General features: G+C 42.6%; 1 protein-coding gene across 1 annotated transcript in view; it reads right to left on the reverse strand.

Moving 5' to 3' along the window:
* GYG1 (glycogenin 1) overlaps positions 1 to 21232 on the reverse strand; it is a 75004-nt gene extending 53772 nt beyond the window's left edge. The window contains exon 1 of the mRNA XM_027061633.2: positions 21103 to 21232. Within this exon, the coding sequence (XP_026917434.1) occupies positions 21103 to 21154 (52 nt within the window). The 5' untranslated portion in view covers positions 21155 to 21232. The remainder of the gene's footprint in view (positions 1 to 21102) is intronic.
* Positions 21233 to 21495: the final 263 nt, after the last annotated feature.

The following is a 21495-nucleotide window of genomic DNA, read 5'->3' on the forward strand; positions in this document are numbered from 1 at the left end:
TTTCCCAGTTCGTGAGTTCAAGCCCCACATCAGGCTCTGTGCTGATGGTGTGGAGCCTGCTTGGGATTCTGTTTCTCCCACTCTTCCTGCCACTCACCTGCTTGTGCTCTTTCTCTCTCTCAAAATAAATATTAAATAAACTTTAAAAAATAAAGCTGAGTCATTCTTTCAGATGAGATGAGAATATATATATATATATATATATATACACACACACATATATATATATTTTGTAGTTTTGAGCAGTTAAAAGTAGATTATGTAGAGAGAGCAAGGCATGCAGGCTCAGCATAGCTCATAATTCCACATGACTTCCCTTATTCTTATCTTCATTAATCACCAAATTATGTGGCTGTGGATACATTGTTGCCAGCTCTTTTGCAATCAAACAACACTCATTTTAATATATCTATAAATATTTGGAAATAGAAATGCTTCATGGCACATGTGGCTATGAACCATATGGAGTACATGTAGGCTGAGAACCTGATAATGCACGAGGGTCTCTATGTCCTCCTCCTGCTTTATAAAATGCTGAGGAAGTCCATGATCACAAGATAACATGAAATGACAGCTTAAAGGACTTTTGTTCATTCATTTAACATGCAGTTTTGAGCACCACTTTTTGTTTCCACCAAAAGAAATGTAAAATCTGCACAAAAGTCTGTAACTGCCTTTAGCTGCAACAATTCTAGCATTACAGGTACGGGTGGATTCATAGAAAAGAACTCAGAATAAGCAACATATGCAAAATGATGACAGAGATGGCAAGACTAGACATGAAGAGCTTGAGACTCACCAACATGGCCTTGAGGAAACAACTGTGTGTTTAGCAAATGAGGGATGGGCTGATAACTTGAGAGACTCCTGCTCACTCTATGCCTCTCTGGATAACAACAGAAATCACTGCTGACGATTACCCCAGGACAACGAGGGAGATCGGCACTCTGGGTCCTCCCAGTGTCATGAAATTTTCTAAAATTCCCTCTTGTTTTTAGCTAATTCAAGTGCATAACATTGTATAATGTTTGAGTGCTTTGAAGGCTGCTAGACACTTGATAAATGCAAGGCATATTTATTGAAAGACCATATCTCTTCAGGATATAAAACACAATCCATGGATAAGTTTCTAAGTTCAAGTCTCCACTTTGAACTTCTTTTAGAGACAAATGGGGGAAATCAGGAAAGAAAGAACACAAAATAAAATGAAAAATTAGCCAAGCCAAGCCTGCATAGATATTCATCTACCTCTCGAATTTTATAGAGTTGTTATCTTTAGGGAATCTAGATTAAAGCTATTGCCTTCGTGACCAGAGAATGCTTGGTTCTTCAAGAGTTTTTACATGTTAATGCAGTAATTTCATCAACATTCAGAACCATAAAGCCAGTCAGTTGTGGGAACACAACAGAACAAAATAATACCTAACGTTTGTTTCTTCCTTTTGCCAGGTGACTTTCTAAGCTTTTTACATATACTAACCCATTTAATCCTCACGGTGATCCCCAGAGAGGTATTGTTATTCTTCCTTCATGGATAAGGAGATCAAGGCACAGAGAGGGCAGATGACTTGCCTGATGTCACTTAAATTACAAATGGCAAGGCTGGGATTTGAACCCACGCACTCCATTTTTATGGCCTATGCTTATGTCCACAGCAACGCAGCTGCCTCCTAACGTGACTACTGATTTGTCATTTTTACAGTGACATGCACCAGTAGCTAATAACCAAGAGTTTTCACCTGGCATTTAAGCCAAGCACTGCTGCGCTGGAGGCAGGACCAACTTTATCTTTTAGGCGCTGTAAGCCCGGGCCTAAGGCCCGAGAAAAAAATGTAAATTTCTTTTAAAATCAGAAGAAAAAAAATGAATATACTCTAACCTGGTTCATATTTGACTTTATATTGGCAACACCATAACTTATATATTTTTAAATGTGCCCAGGAATGGCATAAGGTGGGCCTGAATGAAGGGTGGAGTAGAGGCAGAGAGGCTGTGGGCGAAGGGGACTTCAGGGCGAAGGGGCTGTGGCGAAGGCTGCCACCAGAGGCTCCTTGTGTGATCCCTTCCCTCCCGGTGAAGGGCTCACATACAAACTGCTGCAGAGCACATTTTTGGCAAAGCTGCTCAACTCACCAGACCTTTGCATTCTCTCTGAAGCACTGCCCCTCCCTCTTGCCTTTGTCCACCAGGTGGATACTGGCTCTTACCCACCCTTTGCCCACACGCTGTACTGAGACGAGCTTGCGAACAAGTTTCACTGCTGGCCTGCAGCTGGATTTGGTCTGGTTTGTACAGTTTTTTTTTTTTTTAATGTTTATTTATTTTGAGAGAGAGAGAGAGAGAGAGAGAGAGCACACGAGCAGGGGAGGGGCAGAGAGAGAGGGAGAGGAGAGAGAGAATCCCAAGCAGACTCCATGATGTCAGCACGGAGCCCGACACGGGGAGCAAACCCATGAACTGTGAGATAGTGACCTGAGCTGAGTTTAAGAGTCCGACGCTTAAATGACGGAGCCACCCGCCTGCCCCTGATCTATACGGTGTTTTAACAAGCCATAGTTAGTTGTCAACATTAGAAAAAGGGAGGGGGTGGATTTCACATAGAAAAGTGGCTTTTGGGCTTCTTCAGGAACGTCAGCAGACTTGGCAGGAGGAAGGTGGGCCATGTTGCCGGGGCTCACTGGAGCTGTTCGCTTCCGTCCCCTCCTAGCCCTGCCTGGCCCTGTAAACCTAGAATTTCAACCTTTGCCCTAAGATATACAAGACAGCTCGAAGTATTATCTTTCCTTAGAATTCCTGCGGGCTCACGGAGAAGGAAGAAAGCTGTACAAATTATCCAATAACGAAGGAATTCGAGGCTTCAGCTAGTGGAAAGACCCAGAGGGTACACGGGCCGCTGCATCTCGTGTCAGGAAAGGCCTTTGCCTACTGTCATCATGAGCAAGTCTTGTCCTGAGCCTTCATGGGGGGTGTAACCAGAGCAGCCTGGCTTTCCAGGAATCAAGAGAAAGGGCAAAGTTAATGATTTGCCACCCAGCCCCGCCCAGCCACCTACACACCCACCCGTCCCTTCAAGGGCTTCATCTTGCCGAAACCAGATGAAATATGAATTGAATACAGAATTCTTGCATCCTTTATTTTAAACCTAATTATGGTTATTATGATTTTGAAAGACAGGACTTCAAAGACTCTAGCAGGTGCTAATTTCAAAGAACACACATAAAATATTGTCCAGACAGTTCAGTTCTGCTGGGCAACTGTGTGCAAGGCCATCAGGCATTCAAAGGTGGAAGGAATTTTTACTTTGGTTTCTTGTTAGAAACGTTTTGATTCATGAATGAGATTATATATTTTCTCCGTAACAATGCAAGATTTATGAACTTCGCCTATGTTTTTACTGGCACCCATGTGAGCTTTCTGTGTAGGAAAAAAATATTGCTGTTGCCCACCTGTTGATATTGGTACTGAAGACTGAAGAAATGTATCTTTTCACTCTATAAAGCTCTTCAGATCTGTTAGCATTCCCTACTAGAAGTCCATATCGCTGTGCACAGTTTCTACATTTTATTCAGTCACGTTGATAGCATTTCCCTAGAAAGTTTGTAGTTACGTATACTCAGTGCTTAAAATAAATATGTAAGATATCTGATTACTTAGGTAGCTAGTTACTGAATATAGGGGTGAACAAAATAAGATGTCGGAGACCATGCTGCTGGGCTACCTTCCTCCAAATGACAAGGAAAATGACCTTGCATCGAATAGCCCCTTTTGTCTGCAGAAAAAGGATGGCTTCACTGACATAATACCATCATTTTATTTCGTTTTTTCCCCCAATTCAATGCCTAACAACCTAGAACTTTTTCTGTGTTAGTATTTATTGACCACATATAATATAAAGAATGGCTTGTAAATACATGACACTCAAATGATGTATAGGATGTAGAGACCTGGTTCCCGGCCTCAACGAATTTAGTATAACCAGTGAGCTAGGACTAAGGAAGAAAGCTCTGAGCCTTATAAGTGCTGTACATTAGACAGTAAATTGGAGATATGTCTGCGACTTAGTGTGCCAGCTGTTCAAGAGAGGAGACAATCTTTTTGGGAGGGGCTACAGTGGGTCTTCGGCTGGGCTTCAAGGCTTGAGAGTGAGGACACCCAGTATACGGCATGATGGGGGGGGAGGTCGCTGGAGTTGGGAAGGTGGGAACAGAGACACAGAGCGATGGAGTTGAGGCCAGATTGAGGCAGGAATGGAGGAAGGGCACGCTAAGGAGCTTTGTCCTATAGGTAATGCTAAGCCATTTTTATGCAAGGGAGGAAAAGATTTGATGAAAGCAATGCTCTAGGAAGATTAATCTGGAAGCTTAAAGTGATTAGAGCAATAGATGCTGCTGCACGGGTTTGTAAGGCCAGTTAGGATGCTCTTCAGTAATCCAGGCATAAAGCGAATGGAGCCTGCCTTCCGGTGGGAGAGTGGGGAGAGGGTGATTTTAGAGAATCATCCTTTAGAAAAGATAACCAAATATAGTGGGATGAAGCAAGGAAAAGGTTGGAGGAGTAAAAGGCATCTGTAGTTTCCATGCTGGAGGGGAATAAGAACCGAGAACCGTGCCCTACCCTTCATCCCACTTGCTCACTTTGTCCAGCCACACAGATATCCTTGCTGCTCCTTGAACAAGGCCTGCAAAATCCCACCTCAAGGCCTTTCTACTTGCCAGTTTCTCCATCCTGAACTTTCTTCCCCCAGCTATCCACCTGACTTGCTTCCTCACTCTCAGTCCCTACCTTGCCTCTCCCCGCATTTATTTTACCTTCCTAATTTGAAAACTGAAAATTTCAACCAATACACTAAACATGAAAATATTACTCTCCCCTAAAGTTCTTGCAGGTTCACAGACATTGTTAAAATGTACCCTCATTAGAGAGGCCCTCCCTGACTACTCCATTCCTCTCTTTCCCCTTACGCTGCTTGATTTTTCTTAGTATGTTTCCTCATCTAACAATATATTATGTATTTAGTCATTTGTTTGGTTATTTTCTGTTTTGTTTGTTTGTTACTAGGATGTGAGGGCAAATGGACAAAGACTATGCCTCATTTTTTTTTTTTTAACAGTTACTTATTTTTGAGAAACAGAGAAAGACAGCGTGATCAGGGAGGGGCAGAGAGAGTGAGGGAGACACAGAATTTGAAGCAGGCTCCAGTCTCTGAGCTATCAGCACAGAGCCCAATCTGGGGCTTGAACCCAACGAACTGTGAAATCATGACCTGGGCCGAAGTCAGACGCTTAACTGACTGAGCCTCTCAGGCAACCCAAGACTGTGCCTCAGTTTTAACTCTGCCCTTAACACTGTACCTGGCACATAGGTTCTCAACAGATAGGTGAATTAAGTAAATGAAATAGGAAAGTTAAAAAAGGAGGCTAATTTGGGAAGAAGAAGAAAAGGAAGATGATGAGTTACCTTTAAACATAGATCAGCTTAGGGGCTGGGTGGCTCAGTCAGTTGAGCATCTGACTCTTGATTTCGGTTCAGGTCATGATCCCAGAGTCATGGGATTGAGTCCCTTGTCAGGCTCCCCACTGAGCATAAAGCCTGCTTAAGATTCTCTCTCTCTCTCTCTCTAAACAAACAAACAAACAAACAAACAACCTCCCCCCCAAAACCCAACTTAAAAAAAAAGAAAAAAAACATGGATTAGCTTAGAAGAAACAATAGTTTAGATGGTGGGTGGCAGGATTACAAGGCTAGGGACCCTGTTTGGTGCTCTCTAGGTTTACCTTCTTTATAAGTATCAGAAGAACCTCTCCTAAGACAATCCCCTTCTCTGGGTGGTTATCTCAGTGTTTTTCACCTTCCTTTAAGAGTCCAGTTTTCCCCCTGTGTGACCTCTTTCCTGGGAGAGAGGGGAAGAGAACAGCTTCAGAATAGGGTATTTACCCAGAAGCTGCTGAGTCTCCAAGAGAACATCCTAGAAACCACATTTTATCTCTTGTGTGTCCATCAAATAAATATTTGATGCTTCCCAGAAATTTGAAATCTGCTTATTGGGATGATCTACTACAAACTTTTTGAAATATATTTGATTTGGCCAATATTAATCCAAGCGAGACCCAGAACAAAAACAAGGCACACCTGTAGCTCATTTGTTTCCACTCTTTCGATGGCTCCAATTCCCACTTTTGCCAGGAGCATATTAGGATCACCTGCCAAACTGACTTACGATTTAATGAAGCATCTCATGTACATGCATTTGGTTCTCCAAAATAATCCCTTTAAGAAAACACATTTTTCCTTTTCAAATGCAGTTCACAGCCTTTTCTTGATATGAACCACTTTCTAACATTACTACTGACTATATTGAAATGAATGAATACATTATAAAGCACTTTATCTTTATTGCTGCCTGAAGTGATCCACAGAGAGTATAATTGCCAGCTGTGTATCCTAGGCACATAATTTCATTACCGGGCTCTTATGGAGCCATCAGTCCTGTGGATGGTCCTCTGCCTGACAAACCAGCCACAGAATTCCAAACTTGACTTAATGTCAAGTGCCGTATTGAGGTCAGTTCACCCTAGCCTGAATCCAGGAGATGCTACAGAAGCCTGGGGTGCCTGGGCCATTCTTAGAGTCTGCTCAAAAAGCCTGTCATGTTTCTGATAACCTGAGGACACAGCTTCTGATCAAAGGGTCCCTCTAGGATGAAGTTGACCTATGGTTCCTTGGACTGTCCACAAATATTCTTAACAGGTGGTAACCCTAATTTTAATTCTCTAATCATATTTGTGTTCAAGGCAAGGGCCAATCACCTTTCAGAAGTGGGGTGGTGAGGAGCTTAATACTGTTGTGGTCTTCGTGTGGGGGCTGGGGGCAATCCAGTTTCTCTCAGTATCTTGAAATATCACTTAACCTACCAACTGGAGATTAGTCCCAATTAGAGGGAGTGTGGGTGGTTAAAAAATTTCTGCCAGCACACAAATATACCCTGGCTTCACACTTGGCTATGAATTTCTGTGGAATTATAGGAATTTAGAGGTAACCTTGTTCAGATCTCTCATTTCATAGATGAGGGATGAGAACTCACATTTACCTAGACCTCTTGAGTGTCTAGTGCAGTTAGGAGCTTTTCATTTACTCTTTAGTTGGCTGATGAGGGAACTGATGATACCTTTGCCTGAGCATGTACAAAACATCACAGTCCCAAAGGAAAAAGAGTTTTGATTAAAGAGGAGAGAAAGGGGCACCTGGGTGGCTCAGTTGGTTAAGCGTCTGACTTTGACTCAGGTCATGATCTTGCAGTAAGAGACGCGAGTTCAAGCCCCACGTCGGGCTCTGTGCTGACAGCTCAGAGCCCGGAGCCTGCTTTCCGATTCTGTGTCTCTCCCTCTCTCTCTGCCCCTCCCCCACTCGTGCTCTGTCTGCCTCTCACAAAAAGAAAAACAAACATTAAAAAAGAAAAAAAAAAGAGGAGAGGATAGGGGTGCCTGGGTGGTCTGACTCTTGATCTTGGCTCCGGTCGTGATCTCACAGTGTGTGACTTCGAGCCCTGCTGACAGTGCAGAGCCTGCTCGGGATTCTGTTTCTCCCCCTCTCTGCCCCTACCCTGCTCATTCTCTCTTTCTCTCTCAAAATAAAGAAAATTAAATGAAAATAAAGAAATACATACATACGTAAAGGAGAGGGTAAGAAGAGGAGTAGCCTTGGGGCAGGGCAGATATGGATGAGTTTGCTGGAAGATGGAGGAAGGGTGACAGAGGGAGGTTGCCCAGGATACACTGAACACACTCTGTACCTCAGTGAAATACACTGGAAGTACAATCTCTGAGCCCATACCAGGACTGCTTTTGCCACAATATTCCAGGTTGTTGGTGTGCACTTTCAAGGTAAGTTTGATTGGAATCTAGAGAGGTGCGTTCCATCTCTCGAAAGATAACGTGCTAACAACTGCTATGTGTATGATGTATCTTTATTTAAATTAATTTTTACAATCACCTTGGAGGTTGGTATGGTCCTTATTTTAGAGATGGACATTTCTTGGCCAGGTTCTCCCAGCAAATGGCAGATCTGGGATTAGAACCCAGTTTTGTCTGGCTCCAAATTTATGCGACAGAATTTCAAATGAGTAATTTAATCTCTACTCATTAAAAGTAGATTAAGGGGCACCTGGGTGGCTCAGTCGGTTAAGCGTCCAACTTTGGCTCAGGTCACGAGCTCATGGTTCGTGGGTTCAAGCCCTGGGTCGGGCTCTGTGCTGCCAGCTCGGAGCCTGGAGCCTGCTTCAGACTCTGTGCCTCCCTATCTCTTTGACCCTCCCCCACTTCCATGCATGCATGCTCTCTCTCAAAAATAAACAAATAAAACACTAAAAAAAAAAAAAGTAGATTCAATGACCTCATCCCTCCATTTTTAGGCTGTTTAAGCCAGTGCAGAGCACAATAGCACTGAGCATAACAGCATCGGAGGAAACAACCAGCAATAAGATAAGATGCCCCTTCAGCTTTTTCTAAATTCATGGTCTTAAGTACCTGTGTCATGTTTGCTAGCCTTCCAAATTCCTGGTGTAGTCTCCTTGAGTCCAGATGTCCAGCAACAGTTTATGACCTATAATTAAACAGAATCCCCTCTCCTTATCATACCCTTCAGATAGAGTCCTACCACACGAAACACAGCATCCCAAAACACTTCTCTTTGATTTAATGTTGATAGTCATTCTTGTCCTCATTGATTAATATAATCATATGAAAATATGGTACTGAGTGCCCTTAAAAGTCCACCAGGAAGAAAAATGTAATTAGGCGATATCGGAGTAAAGAAGTAAGCCTTGGGAAGTGGCAGAAAAAGGAGGAAAGACGAATTCGGGAGTGAGCGAATGTTACAGACTAACCAGGCAGGTTTTACCTGCACGGGGCGTGTGAGGGCATGTGTTTATCTGAAACCCTGGAAATCCTCCAGATTCAGTCCCACGAGCTATGTGACAACGGGCGGTCTTTGAAAGGAGCAAGGACACATCACTTTGGTTGGAATTCCTGGTCAGAGAGTGTGCGAGGAAAGATAACAGGCTGGCTTCCAGGTCTGATTAACCCTCTCCGTGGGTGCACCTGGCAAAAAGAACCCACTATGGGTGGAGGTGTCCAGGGACGGGGGCTGGGGGGCTTTGGGCCACAGAGGGGAAAGGACGCACACAGGAAACATCCAGGACTTTACCAGTGTTGTTCTGCCGGGGGATTCCTTGGAGCCTGTAGCTCAGGTTTGCCAGAGTTGCCAAAGACAAACGCCTTCCCCTGCTGTCCCTTTCACTTCCCAAGTTAAGAAAACGTTAAGTCACCACAGAGGCTCCTAGGAAACGTCCAGCTGTCCTGCGAGGGCAGCTCATCTCTGTCCTGGAGGACCATGACTCTGCACTTCTTAAGGAACAGGTTGTTTGTTTGCTCATGTGTATCTATTTGTTTATATATCTTCATTACCCCTCCTCGTTTACTGGAGAAAACCTAGCTTTCTCAGTATGTAGCTGGAAAGCACATGATGGGGAAGATGTGGGTGTTTATAGCCATCTGTGGCCTTGAACATATTACCAGAGTCATTTGGATTTCTGTGGCTTTCTGTATGAAGCGAATCTCATAGGTAAATACAGAAATATTATATTCTTAGTTGAGCAACATCACATCACCATCTTCTTAGAAGAGATGAAAGTCTTTCACCTTACAACTCGCTCTTTTACTGTGAACAATCTTTTCTAACAGGACTTTCTTGGGATCACAGAATGTTACAACCAGAAGGGAGATAATGAATGAAAAAAAGAACTTTTCCACTGTAAAGGTCCATTCAAACACAGAAGTCCTTACAAATGCCTATATCAGGGGGAAAAACATCCAAATCCCCATGTTGCATTTGGAGTCTGTTTTCTGTTTGTTCTGTTCTCACTAGGGAGAACAGCTCATTACTGTCCTGGACACGAGCCTTTTATATACTTGAAAACCATTGCTGGCTAACCCTGTAACCCTCTCACCTCTGAACAGAATTACCTTGGTTCCTTTAACCTCTCCTGATCTTTATTCCTCAGACCTCTAATCTCTTCTGCGGCTTTTTGTGAACTGACTCCAGTTTCTCCGTCTCCCCTATTAATTGCAGCCCCGAAGAAGGGTCTGCCCTGGTTTGTGTGGCTGAGCAGGGAAGACGGGAATGGAGAGGCGGGCAGTGACAGCAGAACTTGTTAGTGGACAAACACAACGGAAAACGGGGGAGGAGTAGGCAGTCTTTCCAGAAGTCAGAAGTCAGACTTCGCCACCAAATCATTTTCATTTCAGAGCTTTCCAAACAATGGCACACAAGTACATCAGTGAACCATTTGCTTACCATTTAACAAGGCATTGCTATAGGCCCGGCACTATAGGCCCGGGATCCAGGACACTGCCAATTCTTGGTCCCCAGGCAGAAAGAACCCTGCCTGCGGACGGTATATGTTTTGCTGTCATAAGTTAAGTCTGTGTTTTAATTGGTTACCGGTATTTTAAATTTAAGAGATTATACCTACAATTTCACCTACAATTTTCAGTTTCTTTCAAATCCTGAAGGTTGGGGAATATGAGGCTTGTGTGTCAGGCCTGGGATCGTGTGCTAGAGCTGAGTAGTAGCTCCCCCATATGAGTGGGGAACTGCCTCCAGTTTTCTTAAACCCCATCTGGCCCTTCGTTATGGACTGAACCGTGTCCCCCAAAATTCATGTTTTGAAGCCCGAATCCCGTGTGACCATATGTGGAGATAGGGCCTTTGAGAAGGCAATTGGAGGCAGGGGGGACGGGGTGCCCAGATGGCTCAGTTGGCTAAGGGTCTAGCTCTTGGCTTTGGCTCAGTTTGTGAGTTCAAGCCCTGCATCGGGCTCTGTGTTGGTGGTGCAGAGTGTGCTTGGGATTCTCTCTCTGCCCCTTCCCTACTTGCACTGTCTCTGTTTCTCTCAAACAACAAACTTAAAAAAAAAAAAAAAAGAAAAGAAGGCAATTAGGGCCAGTGTCCTTATAAGAAGAGGAAGAGACACCAGAGAGTGCTCTCTCTCTCTCTTACCATGTGTATACAGAGGAGAAGGAAAGGCCCTCAGACAGAGAGAAGGCAGCCATCTATTAGCAAGGAAGAGAGCTCTCACCAGAAACCAATGCTGATGGCACCTTAGATCTTGGACTTTCAACCTCCAGAGCTGTGAGAAAGTAAGCTTCTGTTGTTTGCACCCCTGCTCTGTGGTGTTTTGTTATGGCAACCCAAGCAGACAAATACACCCATGTACTTCACTTTCTGCCTAGCTTCTGTGGGCATTTGAGTTTGATACCCCTGCTCTATGTGCTTGGGAGTTAAAAGACTGAATATCTGGTTGAGGTATTTTGTCTACTTGTAGAGAAAGTTAAATGGAGAAATAATTTGTAACACAGGACACAATGTAAGAGATGTACAAACTGATGTCAAAGGATGGAACTGTCAATGGCTGGGATGGGAGGGAGAATAGAGATGTCTCCTCTGTGGGGAGATAGTGTGTCAGAAGGTTTTCGAGAGATTAGCAGGATTTCAACAGATGATGATGGAACATAAGGCAGCAGCAAAGGCTTGCAGGCATGAGAGTGGAGGGTATATTACTAGGTTTGACTAGCGTTCAGGGTCCATTGCGGGGAGGAAGGTGTGATAAGAGATGAGGCCAGAAAAGGAGAAGAAAGTCAGATTATGAGCCATGAATGAATGCCACACCGTAGGGTTTGGTTTAATTCTGGAATGAATAAGGAATACCTGAGGGGGTGGAGGATAGAATTGAGTGGATGAAAGGTATGGTTTAATTAATTCATTAAGCACATATTTGTTGGGAGCATCCAAAGTGCCAGGTACTTGCAAATACAGCCCTGGGCAAGGTGGGACGAAGTCTCTGCCCTCATGGAGCTGGCAGAAATAAACAATTGGCTGCATAACATAATGTCAAGGAGTGATGAATCCTATGAAGAAAAATAAAACAGTGCAAGAGGAGTAAGAGGGTAGAGGGTAATACGGCAGGTACTGCTTTGGATGCCCATGGTCAGGGAGGGCATGATATTTAGGCACAGCCTGAACGAAGTGAGAGAATGAATCATGTGGGTATTGGAGAATATAATTCCAGACAGAGAGAACAGCAAGTACAAAGGCCCTGAGGCAGCAGCACAGTTATGGTCATGGAACAACATAGAGGCCAATCTGGCTGGAGTAAACAATGGGAAGAATGATGGGCAGTGAGGCTGAAGTAGTCAAGGATCAGATGTTTATCTAGGAAGGGAACTCCAGTGCAATGGTGGGGGTGAGGGGGTGGGGGCGGAAGGGGGGTGGGACTGATCGAGGACCAGGACTGGAGCAGGGAGACACCCCTAGGAGCTCATAGGAATGAAGAGGGCTGGATCAGGGTGGGCAATTGAGTTGCAATTGTAGAGTCATACATACTCTAGGAGAAGGATATATTTTGGACACAACGTGAAATCCCCAAACAGAGCTAGTCTTGGGGAAGACAGGACTTTGGGGACAGGATGAGATGGGGTACTGACCTCCCAATCTCTGGATCAATCATGTGCAATAACAGCTGTCAGAGGAAGAGGATAATCAAAAGGTCTACAGTCTGCAACTGTCCCAAAGAAGGGTGAAGTCAGAGATTAGGGTTCATCTGTTTCCACAGCTCAGAAGCCCAGGCACTGTCCATGGGGCATAAGGGAGAATGTAACGATTCTTCCCCTAAAAAGTAGAACACTATCACTTAATACTACAGATTTCTGGCAAATGTCCCCAAACCTGGTTTGGTCTGGCCCTAGAATGAAATGACTTGTTCTAATAAATGGAAATAAAAAGAGTTGAAAGGCAATACAGAGGGAGGGGTCAATGCAGACCAGAATGTGGTTGGCTTGGTATAGTTTCCCTTGGGCATTTTTTTTTTTTTTTTTGAGTTTTAGTGAGGAGGAGGTAAATAGTCCTTTGAGAGCCATATAAAGCTCTGCTTCCAGACTGCAATGGCCAGGGAGCATGGTCATCACCTTTGGCATTGTTCTCTAGATTTTTTACCCTTGGTGTTTTTCCTTTTCCTTGCTTGGCTGGGAGAATTATGAGCTCCTTTGGAAAGAATGCCGGGCTTTCTCCCTTGGCCCTGCTGTGGGCAAACGGTCAAAAAAATGTTAATTGTAAATATCTGTGATAAGAGTGCCCTCTTCTGGTATACCCTATTTGTCTTCAGCTGCTGTTTCCCTGACAATGCTGCATTTTTAGGCTTAATTATCTTTTTTTATTAAATTGACAAAGGAGAAAGGCAAAAGTCATTGTTGGGGATAAATTAATTTTACCCACTGTTTCTAGAACTTTCTTCCACAGTCCTAATCCTTATTTGGCCATAGTCTCTGAATCTTCTGACCCAATCTTTCTTTGGAATTTACACGTAACCTTTTATTAATTCACACACACACACACACACACACACACACACACACGTAAAAATGGCAGAAAATCAAATTGTGGAAGGGGTGTTGATACAATTCATTTGATCGCTTTTCTGCCTGTTATTTATTGAGTGCCTGCTGAGTTTGTTGAATGCTTGAGGCATAAGCCTTTTCCTAGGACCTTCTGGATCCTAAATAAGTAAGGTACAGTCCTCATCTTTGCCGAGTTTGGTGGTGGGAAAGATGGATGAGTAAATATAAAATTGTAACAGCAAGTGACAAAAAACTGAGGTGTGAACTGTGAAGTGAGTGGTCACAGGGGGACGTGAATTAATATCTTTGGTGATTCAAACACAAAGATGAAAAAAATGTATGCCTCCCTGACCTGAATTATTTCTCCTGACAGTCACATTTCTCTGTGCACTAGACCTCAGGATTCTACCCACAAATAATGATAGGTTTAATATATTTCTGTGTTACTAATGTCACAAAGTGAGTTTGGATCTGAAACGGATGTGTGTATACACACACACACACACACACACACACACACACACACAGTTTTCTCCTAATTTTTTTCTTCTATGTTCAAGGGAAAATGTTTCCTTTTATACCTTGAATATTTGGAGAGACTCTACATATCTAGCTTCAGCAAATTAAATATTGCTTTTAATTGAAGAATACCAGTGTACAATGAAAAAGGTTATGTATGGGTTTTGCTAGAAAGCATTGTTCTGATAGAAATTATTTTCCTCCATATAAAGGAGGAGTTATCTTTAATGAGACCCTCCAAATTTTGTTCTTTGCAAAGGAGAGGCTTGCTCCCCTCCTGGTCTCTTGTGACATTTATCCATTGGCTTTAACCCACAATCTTGTATCTATGGGGCTCTGAAAGTTACCCAGTTTCCCAATGACTCTTAACCTTTTATTTTGTTTTATTTGGAAAATTTATTAATGCAGTTTTTCTATGTCACTAATCTTCTGCATAAGAAAAGCTTTAATTAAAACTGGGAGAGAGAGTGAGTCTACAGTGAATTACATTGGTTCCTCATATCTATCCCTTGGCTATACATGCAAATGAAATGTATTGGTGATATTTTGGGGGTATACTTCTCACCAGACATAGATGGTATTGTTTATTATTTTATTTTTATTTATTTTAGTTATTTAAAGTATTTATTTTATTTTTAATCACTTAGGATTCCTTTTGCATCTGCATAAATTTGGTCATCTTTTTAATTTCTTTCTCAATAATGGCTTTAACTCTCAACTATGTACTAAAAGAAAACTTTTCTTTCCCTTAAAGTCAAACTGAAAACCTTCCTTTCTCGTAGGACAGCTATCCCTAGGACTGTTGTTTTGGTTCACTATGCTTCTGTTGCTTATCCTGCACCCTGTCCAAAACTATCTTCTAAACTCAGGAATTTCTAAGAGAATCTTAGAGAAGTAGCCACAAAATCTGTAAGTTATACCCTGAGAAACACTGATTTGGGGCATTATCTTGGTGATTTAAAATAAAAACCTCAAGTGGACTTGGAGAATACAGAAGCTCAGTGTAACTTTGAATCTGGTTGGTCCTTAGTCTGTCTCAATGATCCACTATGGGTGGAGCCACGAGGGCTGTGCCTCTACACCACACCCGTGGTGGACAACTGAGCCTTCCAATTCTGTTGACTTGGTTTTTTTTTTTTTCCCCCTTTGGTGGCGGCAGAGGTGCTAAATCAAAAATAGAAGTGAAACATAATATTCAAAATGGCAGTGAGAAGTAAACAGAGGTGAGGGAATCAGTAAGACAGAGGGGACAGAGTTAGGGCACTCGAGTTCCATTGGCTCTGTCACTCATGTGCTATTGTGCTAGAGCAAGCCATGCATGTGCTCGGGGCCTCATTTTCCCTGCTCTAGAGTGACCAGGGCATCTTGTGGGAGGTTCAGGTAGGATGAGGAAAAGGAGATGGGGTGAAATATTTGAGGCTTAGGGTCCCCACCCTGGTTTCAACCTAAGCACCTCAATTTCATTCTGTTTTACGTGTTTTGCTTCATCATAAGACCTTGTGTGAAGAAAACAAAAGATCTTTGATCCAGCAAAACAAAACAAACACCTTCATTAGACTTAACGATTTCCAAATTTCCTACTTAGAATTCTAGGAGAATCAGAATGGTGGTATTCGTTGTTTTCCTGCCCAGTATCAAATGATGACTTCCTTCTGATTTTCCTGCAGTCATCTTGTGACTATTATGGCAAAGCCTGAGGCTGTCAGAGGCCACCACAGACAGCTTAGGCATCGAGCCAGTCCCAAGGCAGCCAAACAGAGGTGGATCCTGGCGGCAGACTTTAATTTCAGGATGAAGCCTCACCTGTGGCTATAGTGTCTTCCAGGATTTTCAGTTACATGAGTCAATGAATTCCACCCCCACCTCCCTTTTAGCTTAAGCCATTTAAATTCAGTTTTTCTGTCACTTGCAACCGAACGATTCTAATTGGATCAGATAGTGTTTAAACTATAGTCAACGAATGTTTACTGCAATGTCATAGAGTACCAAATAATAAATGCTTGAGATACAAATCAAGGAACTATTTTTGTCATCAACAACTTAACTTTAACATGTTGACCTTTGTGTATGGAAATCAGTCCTGATTTACTACCAATAGGACATTCCCTTTGACTTGTTTAATTAACTAGTGATGAAAACTCTTACTTGTGAAGCAATTAAATGGATAGTTTTGGTCACACTAACATGTTGAGGCCATCTGAACTCATATGGAGGTGGATAAATCTACCAAATGTAAAACCAATAAAAGCAGATAATTGCAACACTACAAAGCACATTGAAGGAAACAGGGCTAAAATCTCCCCTACTCATCTTTGTGAGAATGTACATTGTAACAACTGTTTTAGGGCAATTTGACAATATTGCCCAAAGCCTTAGAACTGTGGTCCTATTTGGATTTGGCAATCTCACTTCTAGAAATGTATCCTAAGAACTAACTGTGGATATACACAAAATCTTAGATATGGAGATATCCATAACTACATTGATTACAAAAGCATAAACACACACACACACACACACACACACACACACACAAACACACACACACACACAAACTGTACCTCTAGAACTGTATCCCCCACCCACCCAGCCCAATGCATATGCTAAAATCCTAACCTTCATTACTTCAGAATGTGACTGTATTTGGAAATAGAGCCTTTGAAGAGGAAATAAAAATAAAAATGAGGTCATATAATTGGGCTCTAACCCAATATGACTGGTGTCCTTATAAGAAGAGGTGATTAGAACACAGACACACACACACACAGAAGATCATAGGAGATACCAGAGGAAGACAGCCATCTACACACCAAGGAGAGAGGCTGATAACCTTGATCTCAGACTTCTGGCCTCTAGGACCTTGAGAAAATTAATTTCTGTTGCTTTAGCCACCAGTCTACGGTACTTTGTTATGGCAGCCCAAGAAAACCAGTGCACGCACACACATGCACTTACACACACACACAGGCATGTAATGTCGAGCAGTATGGGACTAGTTAAATATGTATGGCTCATCCACACAATGGAAACCCGTTTATCTATCCCATTTAAAATGATGCAGATAAATACTGTTATGAAAAACTCTTGCTGATATGTTATTAGGTAAACTAGATTATCACACAGTATGTATAGTATACTCCTTATTTATAAAAACATCTATGTGTACATATATAATGGATATTAATTTGGTCTAAGAGAAAATACTTTCCTTTGTTCAGAAAAGTGAAAAATGGCTCTGCTAGCAGTTGGATCATGATGTTTCCAAGTGGAAATTAACAATGTTTACAGAATATAAAGAATGCTCATACAGTGACATTCTGACTATGTTTGGAACAAGATAAAGACAAGGCCACTCTATAACCATAAAGATAACTAAATATCTTCTCTAACACTGATGACTGCTGCTTTCTTTTTATATTTTTATTAAAAACATTTTTTAACTTTATTTATTTTGAGAGAGAGAGGGGCAGAGAGAATTCCAAGCAGGGTCTGTGCTGATAGCAGATGTGGGGCATGATCTCATGAACCTTGAGATAGTGACCTGAACCGAAATCAAGAGTTGGTCACTTAACTGACTGAGCCACCCAGGTGCCCCATCTTTTTAAACTGATATCTCTCACTTTAGTTTTTTCCTTTCAGGGTGAAAATTAAGATAGTCATCAGCAAATTCCCTTTCTTTTTGACAGAATCCAATCCAAATTTGATCCCTGTTGCCCTAATGTCTCCTTAAAAGTATCCATATAAAACCTCACTGCCCTGAGAAGCCCCTCTCAACTCCCTTTTCAGTGGCTTTGGTCAATAGGCTTTAAGAGTTCTAGATGAGGTAACTTTGGCCCTCTCCCACTCACCAGAACTGGCTGGAAATTCCATCTCAGCTGAGTTTTATATAGAGGACAGCAAATAGAGGGCTTACAAATGGTCAGGTCTCTGTGGGAACTCATTATCCTTTTTCTAAGATGGCAGCTTCATTTCCTCAGCCAAACTGGGTACGAGGGTCTTATGCTATAGGATAAGGCCAAAAATCTTGGGCTCAATTCCCCATTCACAGGAGGCTCTGTGGGGTGGACCCTGGGTCTTCCCCATTCACAGAACCCACTGCCACTGGCCTCCTCCCTAGTGAACCTTCTGTCCTCCTGGCTTAGACCTCCTCTACTCAACACCAGCCTCCTTCTGGGTAGGGGAGGCCTCAGCCTTCTTGCACCCCCTAGCTTCCATTTCTAGTTCTGCAACTGAAGTGTATGAGCTATGGAGCTCAGGCTCAGGATGCAGAGTTGGCTTAGGAATGAAAAAGAATAAAATACCTCTCATTCTTTTTTAGCAGTGAGTTCAGCACACATTAATCTGTGACTAATACCCTGGCACATATTCTAGAAAGGGTTCTGAATATATAACCTGAAGGGTTAAAATAAGTGTCTCTACAGTTGTATTATGGACCTTTAAAAAGGTTTCTGTGGGTTACTTACTTTTTCTTTCTAATTTTTGTTACATCGAATATTTGCTTTCAAAATAAGAAAAAAGTATGTCATTTATTTTTGACTAATGGAAGGGAAAATAGAATAAGAAGAGGTGGAGGGTGAAAGGAAGAAACCAGGGCCTTCCATGGTGGGTGCAGAGGTGTATCACTGCAGTGTGAACACAGGACAGCCCTGGAGGTTGGTATTCCCTGGAATTCTGGAGTAAAGACATCAGCCTTTTGGCTCTGATTTGCACTTGTAAGAATATTTTAAGTGGCTCTTTTACCCTCTGTTTATCAATGAATACAAGGTAGCCCCATGGAGGCGGTAATGGGAGTTCCTAACTGGGGAGAAATTTTCTTTGGAAAGGGAAATGGCATGATGGGTTTTATCCCTGGTTTTATATTAGAATTACTGATACCTGGGCCATACCTCCAGTGATCTAGTTCGTTATTGCTTAAAGGAAGCAGAGGGTGGGTGAAGAATGGAGCCCTCAATACAAAATTCTCCTATTCATAATTTTCCCTAGGGCCATCTTTGAAAGGAAAAGTGGGGCTACAGATTATTTCTTTCCATCAGTGTTTTCTCAGGTATGGTATGTGTACCATTGGTACAAAAACTATGCATGTCGTTGCAGGGAAAAGCATTTCAAAACAGTTTTTAATGGCGTATACTTATTATATTGTATATTAGAAAAATTAGAAAAAATATACATCAAAGTTATGATTTTATAGTAGTGAAAGAACTTTAAAAAAATGAAATTCATTTATATAAAATGCGAGTCAATCGATATATTAGGTAAATCAGATACAGATAAGTTAGATAAATTAGGTAAGTTGCAGTGCAGGTGGTACATGGATATGGCAAAAATCAAGATGGTATGCATGTCTTTAGACTGGGAAATACAAGCAAAAATTGCTTTATCACACCTTTTTGAAAGAGGTGAGCTTTGGGCAGTGATTCAGAGCCGTGCCTCCAGACACTGGACTGAAAATATGTGGGGCTGGCTGAGAGCTTGCAGAAAAAGAGATTCCAGGTTTTAGTTCCTAAGACCTGGGATGGGGTCCAGGACTGTGTCTTTTCCTGAAGCTTTCCTGGTGGTTGCTGGTGCAGCCTGGTTTGGGGACCTTGAAGAAGGGAGCGATACCTCTTTGGGCCTGGAAGAGCAGTAGTTCTTTAAGATAATGAAACTTATTTTAAGTATTTGCTGGCTGTGAAGCCTATTCATTGTTGTTGACTGTCATCAGCATGGCTTTGTAAACTTTTAATTTTTAAACTGCGCCTCTGGGTCTCAGCATTGAGCGAGTGTGTGAAAATTAAAATACACACAAGCAAGCACACTATACCCCTGCCAAAAACACATTTCAATCTGATTTAACCAATTAAACAAACAGAGTGAATTACACCATTAGGCTCCACAGGGCTGCCAGAGCAAACTGACAGCGTGGTGCAGACCGGGCATGGGAGTTATAAAGTGCACGTTTCTAGTGGAAAGGAGATGCTCGAGTGGGAGCTGTTTCACGGCAAATTGATGTTTACTCAGTGAGTTTCAGAGGAATCATTGTGAGACAGCTGGGAGGGAGCACTCTGGGATGGAAACCCTGCATTGGGGCCCAGAGTCCTGTGAGAAGGCGATAAGAGACATCAGACACTGGAAAGCTGCAATCCCACCAGATTGGGGATGGGGGGCGGGGACAAGGGGGAGATGAAAGACTAAGAGAAAGCTGGCAGCACCAGAGGGCACAGAGACTTTACTGAAAGGCTGGTGAAGTCCTCCACTTGAACAGCAGCAAATAGTTGCTGTTGGGGAGAGGGGCGCAAAATATTATCCTAGAGGACACTTAGGGAACAGAATAAATTCTTTAAGGAAATCATTAAGAGCAAATACCCATCTAGGTAGTTTCAGCAAGTGACTATCTTGAATCTCCTGTGGCAGTCCTTAGTTCAATGGCTCTGTTTTATGGTCCAACTGGGTGTTAATGTCATATGCCCTGATTTTAGGGTCAGAAAAAAATGAGGAAAGGATCTGGGGTTAGAAGGCCAAGATGGCATCCCGATGGCCCTGCTCCAGTGTAAGCTGGGACATGTGAATTGCAGAAGCTGATAGACTGGGGGCAAACGTGGATTCCTGGACCTCCCAAGCAAAGGGGACAATTGCCAGGGGCCAGGCCACTCAGCAGGGTTTCCAGAGGTAGTGGCCACTGTTTTTCACCTACTTCCAATTCAAAAAGTCCTACTCATAGACTCCTAGTCAAATTCAAATTGTTCTCTTTATCTGATGGAAAATTTTCATACCATGCCAAAGAAACGGGACAAAGATTTGTCTTATTTCTATTTACTGTTGCCTTTCCTTATCAGTTTCTTCATACATACATACTTTTAAAACTAGTTCCACTATTTCGGTCCCCTTTTGCTGTTATTCTTACGGAGACTGATGTTACAGGATTTTGGATGCAATTTTCAAAGACATGGGCATTATGACGCTTTGATCATACTGTGGAATAATTTTATAAAGTAATTTGAGTTTTGGGGGGAGATAGAAAATAGAGCTTAGCAAAGTTTTTCCACCAGGTGTCACTCTTGATCCAATTAAACCCGGTAGCGGTGTTTATAAATAGAAGTATATCTATAAAACATTGATATCCTTGGTTACGTAAACATGAATAACAAAATGTCCCCACCTGTGTGTTCTGAAGTCCTTTCCCGGTAATCTCTGTCATAAAAGGCGACCATACATCAGTTCTCTGGAGGACTAATTCCTATCACAGCCACTTTTGTTGTGAGACCTTGAGACTTCTTTGGAGTTGCCAGCTGGCCGCTGAAGTCGGAGCCTTAATTCGCTGATTTTTTTTTTTTTTGTCTTTTTTTTTTTTTTCTTTTCTCACAGGACCCTACCCCTTCGGGATCACGTTGGAATCTCCTGTGATTAGAGCTCATGTTTCCAGAATGCTACATTTCCGGTTGCTGCTCCCAGGAGTGCTGTCTGCGGGTCTCTCCAGGCTGCACCTTCAGCGGGCCCCACGTGTCCTGCATCCCCGCGCGCTCCCACCCCGCCGCTTCCACTGGCCGCAGTG

The sequence above is a fragment of the Acinonyx jubatus genome, chromosome C2 (assembly GCF_027475565.1).
Source record: "Acinonyx jubatus isolate Ajub_Pintada_27869175 chromosome C2, VMU_Ajub_asm_v1.0, whole genome shotgun sequence".
NCBI lineage: Eukaryota > Metazoa > Chordata > Mammalia > Carnivora > Felidae > Acinonyx > Acinonyx jubatus.